General features: G+C 42.2%; 1 protein-coding gene across 1 annotated transcript in view; it reads right to left on the bottom strand.

The window, feature by feature from the left end:
* The window catches only part of PKHD1 (polycystic kidney and hepatic disease 1 (autosomal recessive)), a 289,357-nt gene that overhangs the window by 77,925 nt on the left and 204,440 nt on the right, over window positions 1-6,992 (bottom strand). The window contains exons 56-58 of the mRNA XM_019474554.1: window positions 5,826-6,704; window positions 4,457-4,619; window positions 289-449 (exon numbers count right to left, since the gene is read on the bottom strand). Coding sequence (XP_019330099.1) covers window positions 289-449; window positions 4,457-4,619; window positions 5,826-6,704 — 1,203 coding nt within the window. The remainder of the gene's footprint in view (window positions 1-288; window positions 450-4,456; window positions 4,620-5,825; window positions 6,705-6,992) is intronic.

Here is a 6,992-nt window from a genome sequence, read left to right as displayed (position 1 = left end):
CCAGGCTAAACAACCCCAGTTCCCTCAGCCGCTCCTCATCAGACTTGTTCTCCAGACCCCTCACCAGCCTCGTTGCCCTTCTCTGGACACACTCCAGCACCTCAACGTCCTTCTTGTAGTGAGGGGCCCAAATCACTACATCCACCCTGGAAAGGCATCACACAACCTGGGACCACCACCGTCTCGACCTCAGTTGTAGGTCTCAATGAAAGCCTGGGGTAAACCCACACTTCATGGGTCAAATGCACGCATGACTTTGCAAGCACTCCAGATAGCACAGGTACTTACCAGCTTGCAAGTAGAACTGTGTCCATTCGAATTCTGACTTTGGGAAAACAGAAACAGGCGGTTCTAGGTCCAGGACACCTCCATCCAAATCCTTGAAAAGGGCCTTTCTCGAGCCTTTGCATCTCTTTTCAGGGAACATGGTGTCTTCGGAGGTCTGTACACTGACAGGCAGGGGAGGTAAAGTTATTATGAAGACAGCAAAGGAAAAATATTGTGCTGTTGTTTGTAATTTATTTACACTAGCAACAAACACTTCTGCACATACATGCAATGTCTTGATATTTACTAGGTGAACTCACATGCCCAAGAAAAGAAAAAAATGGAAAATAAGCAAAAATAAATGAAACCTAAGCATATCAGTCAAGGTCTGGAATAGTCTGTAAGAAATTCTGTAGCAATATTTACATTGTGGCATGTTTGTATCCAAACCGCCAAAAAAGACCCATCAGCACCCTCCCTCTCCAAATGTTGGCTGGGTTTGGACAAAGAAAATCACCTTATTTCCAGTATAACTTCTATCCCCAAATCTCCTCCTCCCTGGGGTTTCTTTTGGCCAGTGTGGACTGTCACGGTCCTTAGAGCCGGCAATGAAGTTGCAGCTTGTATACCTCTGGTTCCCTCTTGGATTTCCTGATTTGAGGAACTGCAGTGATGCAACCATCAATATCCATACGCCATTACTTTTTGACCTATGGCAGATGAAGCCTGCAGTTGCCGAGCAAAGGGGAAATGTGACCAGGAATATCTCTGCTGCAGTATGCAGTGCTGATATGGCACTGGCATTGCTCTTCATATCCACCAGGTGATGGATCATTTATTTTTTGCTTACAGATTGGTGTGTGTTGTACATAGCTGTCCTGGTTTCGGCAGGGATAGAGTTAATTTCCTTCCTAGTAGCTGGTACAGTGCTGTGGTTTGGATTTAGGATGAGAACAATGTTGATAACACACCGATGTTTTAGTTGTTGCTAGGTAATGCTTACACTAGCCAAGGACTTTTCAGCTTCCCATGCTCTACTGACTGAACAGGCTGGAGGTGCACAAGAAGCTGGGAGGGGGCACAGCCAGGACAGCTGCCCCCAACTGGCCAAAGGGACATTCCATACCATGGGACGTCATGCTCAGTACAGAAACTGGGGGAAAGCTGGCCGGGGGGGCCGCTGCTCGGGGACTGGCTGGGCATCAGTCGGCGGGTGGTGAGCAATTGTACTGTGCATCACTTGCTTTGTGTATTATTATTATTATTATCATATTATTATCATTTTATTTCAATTATTAAACTGTTTTTATCTCAACCCATGACTTTTTCTAACTTGTGCTCTTCCAATTCTCTCCCCCATCCCACCGGGTGGGGGGGGGAGTGAGCGGCTGCGTGGTGCTTAGTTGCTGACTGAAATTAAACCACGACAATACCCTTTTGTTAAAAAGCATTGGCTGCCCAGCAGCACCTGTTTGCCTTGTTCTAACCACTGCACTCGGGAATGGGGGAGCCCTCTGAAGCATCAGAAAATTGCACCTTCCCATGAGCAACTAAGCTTATGCAGGAGAAAGCATGAAGGAAGGTGAAATGGCAGAAAGTATGAGAAAGGGAGCCAGCAGGGAGCACGCATCTTAAGTAAAGATACTTTTGCTAGGAATCCAGAGAAGTTTCTTGCAGGTCAAGGAGCCACTTAACATTGCTAGAGTAGAAGTAAACTTGAAAGAGAAAACCCATTCTAACAGGACACAGTGCATAAGGATTAATGCTTTTATAAAGCTGTTTTGTTTGTTGTTCTTTTTCTTTCATACCCAGGTGTTTGGAACTGCATCTGAAAAGATTATTGTCCTAATTTACGTTCTAATAAAAAAACTGGGTTTGGAGATTCAACGTCATTTTGGTGGTTTTGATGGGCTTAAAGGCAATGAATAGCTATTTCTCTCTTTCTAATGAGAGCTTCAGATCCTAAGAATAGAATTAAACCATACTTTGAAACTGAGACCAATAAGGTAAGAGAGTTTCAGAGTGTTAGTCCAAAACAGAACAAAGCTCTTTTTGGATGGCATGATAACGTATCTCGGCAAGCTACATCTAATTTTCAGATAAATTTATCCAATTTTATCATCAGTATACTCTCAGGAGGAAATTGTAAGCTTAGTGGCTTGAAATAGAGAGAAAAGCCTACAAATTTGTACGTAGATCATTAAAGACTGGCTTCCACAGAGAGAGGTACCTGCAACAGGACAGATTTTTTGGAGGGGAACTCACCTCACCTGAGACATATATAAGACAGTTGAGCTTAATAATTTCCTAGACAAGGGTCTCTATTGACTACAGAATGAGTTTAGTGTCTTCTTTAGATTACATGCCTAATTTCTGGATCACTAAAGTGTAGTGAGCGGAATCCCATGTTGAGGATCTTAAGTGTTTTTAACTGCATTTTGACTAAAGGTTTAGCACAGCTTAAAGGAACTAGCCAACTGGCCATATCACTCCTATTACAAAATACAATGGGATACAATGACTTGTAATCCAGCAAAGTCCATGGAAACATCTACAGATTGCTACATAGATACACATTAAGTCTTGAAGAACACTTAGAATTTCTTGGGCTCAGGCTGGAAAAACCCAGTTAGTGACATTTTGAATGTGGCAAACAGATATAAGCAGAGATTTACAGTAAGGGCAGAGAAACAAATGGGCCGATGCCCTCAATCAACACAGCTCAAAAGATTTGGAGAACACAGATAGCTCCTCTGATCCTGACAGCCTACTTCAATTCTTGAACATCTCTCAGAAGATCCAACATTTCAGCTGGTTAAGTCTACCAGTGGTAGAAGCAAAGTACTTCATGGTCTTGTCTTATTCCCTGATGTTTCTATTTCCTCTCTTGCTCTAAGGCAATGCTCATCTTCTCTTTGACAAGACTTATCCATCAAGATATCCCTTCAGGACGCTGAAGCAGAACAATGCAGCCGCAGCCTGGATCAAGCACAGCAGTTGCAAGGGTGGGTTAAATAAATGTATGCAGATAATGCATGGGGAGCACCAAGAGATGTAATCTCCCTCGGAATTTTACCAGACTACTAAGAAAGCATACAGTAATCCATATGCATTCATCACGTTTGAAAATCACCAGCTCTTGCAATGGACTGCATATTCAGCAGCTCACTAATGGCATAATATTGTGGGATGGATACAAGAGTGAAACATAATGGGAGCTGACAAGCTGGACAGGTCTCAGAAATCTACACGCAAACTAATGCCCAGAGCAAAAAGCAAAAATGTAGAATAAAATAAAAATTCTGGCAGAAGGCTGGAGGGGCTCTAAACATAGCAGTGTGGGACACCTCCAATTATTTTTGACTGGCAAGTGGAGTCCATGCTGGATTTTTTTTGCTACTTCAAGGCTTTCCTGACATAGCCTCTGTATTGTGTTCACTGGTTGTAATAAATAAATGGGCATGTGGTTTCCATTGGATGTGGTATGTTTAAACCACTGCAACCAGCAGTGACTTAAGGTTATAGATGAAGCTCTCCCCTCCCTCCTCCATGTTCCTCCACACGCAGATGATATTCTCCCTGGGCAGGAGCAGTTCTGGCAATCATTTGACATCTCACAGCCTGCCTGGTACTGATCAAAATTTCTGATGTGATCTCGCAGGCAAAAATCAAGCTCCACTTCCCCGACCAAAACGACATTCCCTGTCTCAGGGTTTTTTGCTGGAGGTCCTGACATTTTCTGAAGCCTGAGGCTAAGTCAGAGACGCTCAGGATGGAGTTTTAAGAAATGGGATATGTGAAGCTTGTTTTGCTACATAAATGTCAGTAAAAGGGGAAGTCCAAGAGGATTGGTCTGGAGATGCACCTTGATGGAATCTGAACCTCAATTTTTTTAAAAAAATTGCCCTAAACTAAGTTTCTTTCTTGAATCTTCTGGATTCAAGTTTTTCTGTGCGTGTTTGTTTGATGTCTGAGCTTGTTCATTTTTGCCAGACACGAGCAGTACGAGAGCAGAGTCAAAGAATGGGACTGCTCTGCAGCCAGACATCCAGTCTAAACCAATTGCTTAAACTCTTTGTAAGACAATACCAAAAGACAGCTGATACAAACAGAGGTGAGGATAGTCCCAAAAGCGTAGGTGCTTTTTTTTGCACAAACCATTGAAAAAGTTCAAAATGAAGCATATTACCTTGCTGGATGGAAGTAAAACTTGTCCTTCTCATTGACATGTAACATCCTTGATCTCTCTGCTGTGATAAGAGGCATGATGCCTAAATGGTCAGCATTTGACATGATGCAGACGTCCCTGTCTTCACTGTAGCAGCTTTTTGTAAAACCAGTAAAGGTGACTTCTGCCAGGCATTAAGAGAAGATCAAGTGAGGAAAAGTGGTTAGAGGAGTGCCAGAACTAGAGAGAGAAAGGCTCTGTTCTGTGACATTTTCCATGTTAAATTGCTCCCATATGTATATATATACACAAATCATTTTTAAATCAAACTAATTGCATTGATCATAGATCTTCAGTTGGCTTTAGAATATTCCATAGCCAAGTTATATCTTAAGTTGGCACAAGCCAAGTCATGCCCATAGCAAATGAAATCAAAGGAAACAGTGAGAAAGAAACAAAAGCAAGAGTGATTAATAAATTTTCATTTGAATCAGTACAAACCAGTTTAATGACAACCTGCTTTGGATGGTTTATCCACTTGCCAGATGTTAATATGAGCCGGGTCTGGTGACACGTGCTTGGTTCTGGCACTGAACTCTTGCGCAGCAACAAAATCCATGCTTTACCACAAATTTTCTGTGAGACCCTGGGCAAGTCTATTTCATAGAATCATAGAATCATTGAGGTTGGAAAAGACCTCTAAGATCATCGAGTCCAACCGTCGTCTTTCTCTGTCTCCTTTATTCTTCAGTAAAAAGAGGATAATGTATTTTCTTACAAAAGTAGGTAGCAGTGAGGGATAAAGGCATGAAAAACTATGAGGTATTTAGATCCCACCACAGCAACCAGCTATCCAGGTTCTGCTACATGCAAATATTACTCTGGGCACTGTAGAATTTAATTTGAACCAAAGACATGGGATACATAACTGACTTTTATCCCTCTTGTGCAATCCCTTGTAACAATAAAAGCCATAACTGTTTCTGTGCAGCTGTAGTCATTATGTTCTACGCAAATTCTATACAAAGTGCTATTAACTTCTCAAACTTGGTATCTTTATTTAGCTAGAGGTAACTGTAGATCAGAGAGATGAATCAAGTGGAAAAATAGATAGCACAGAAGGCAGGCATGTTTGAGGTAAAATATATACATTAGCACATGACATATTTATACTGCAGTAGATTGAGAAAGTGAAAAATACCAAATAACATTTTTTTTAATTGAACTGTATCGAGCTGAAGAAGAATTCTGTTATTAATTCTACTGAGGCTCAGATTTCCCCACCATGTCCATTTGTGGGTGTGGAAAGCTGCAACTTCAATTGGAAAAATGTATTTAGTCAAGAAAAACAGTGACAGAATAGTCTGGCCAGTGGACATGGAAGACCAACCTTTCAGCTTCATGAGTCCCAAGACTTTTGGACAATGCTCAGTGTTGTGCCATGGGTTATCTGGCCTTTGGCTGGGAACAGTGGTAAACGTAGGCCATAAAATCCCAACACGGCCTCTTAGAGGGTAGTATGGTGGTCGATCCTTGGCTGTTAGATCAGCTGAGTGAGGCTTGATCCTGTCTCTGATGCAGTCAAAGGTTGAGCTTGTTGCGACAATGACGGAGTTTCTAAGTTCTATGAATCTTTTCCCCGTGTGGCATTGCTTGTCATAGAGACAGTACACTACTGGCATGAGACCCACAGTGTTGTCCACCAGCACCACATTGTCCAGGATGACGCTGCTTCCAAGGTGGAACATGACACCGTAGTCGTAATTCTTATAGGATAGAAAACCTGTGATTCTAGTGCAGGTCTGAAATCCGTCTCCTCGGTACAGATGAATACCATGGAGGCTTGAATGGGCCACGTTTTCACTGCAGTACTCTCCATCTAGCAAACATTCTTGGCCCCTGATATGGAAGCCAATTCGCTCAGATCCTGCCACAGCATTGCCACAGAGGGAGAGCCCAATGACAAGGTTCACCTTGATGCCAACAACCCAGTTTAATAAGCCTTCCGGCTGCCTGCTCAGAATAACAAGGTTCCTGATGAGAGAATGATTTTGCCCTTCCAAATCGATGCCAGGTCCAACCGTGTTGAACACCGTGTTATCATGCAACAAGATCCAGTTGCTCGTGACTGCTTTAATGCCAACTCCGCAGCTACCATTAATGCTGGATGACACCACCGAGGACCCTTGGGATATATTCCTGAATTCAATGGCAGAAAGCTGAGGAGGCCCAAAGTTCAAAAACTCAATATTTAAGAGTTGAAGGACACCTGCAATGAGATAACTATAGTGAAATCAAAGCTTAAAAGGGAGGTAAGGATGACATCCATTTAAACAGCACTCAGGCATATAATAGCAGGCAATCTTTGTCAGTGTATTGCCAGCAATGGGTATTTGTTCATAAATATATATAAAGTTATAGTAAAAACCAACTAACCACAGAACAGCCCCTCCTAAAATATATTCCACTATTTATGAAATATTATTAATACTCATGTTTCATACATGTCGCACAGTCACAGTTTGCTTAGAATTGCATAGCACATGCAAATGGATAC

This window comes from Aptenodytes forsteri, unplaced genomic scaffold (genome assembly GCF_000699145.1).
Source record: "Aptenodytes forsteri isolate BGI_AS27 unplaced genomic scaffold, ASM69914v1 Scaffold57, whole genome shotgun sequence".
NCBI lineage: Eukaryota > Metazoa > Chordata > Aves > Sphenisciformes > Spheniscidae > Aptenodytes > Aptenodytes forsteri.
This window is presented reverse-complemented; position numbering and strand designations above follow the sequence as displayed.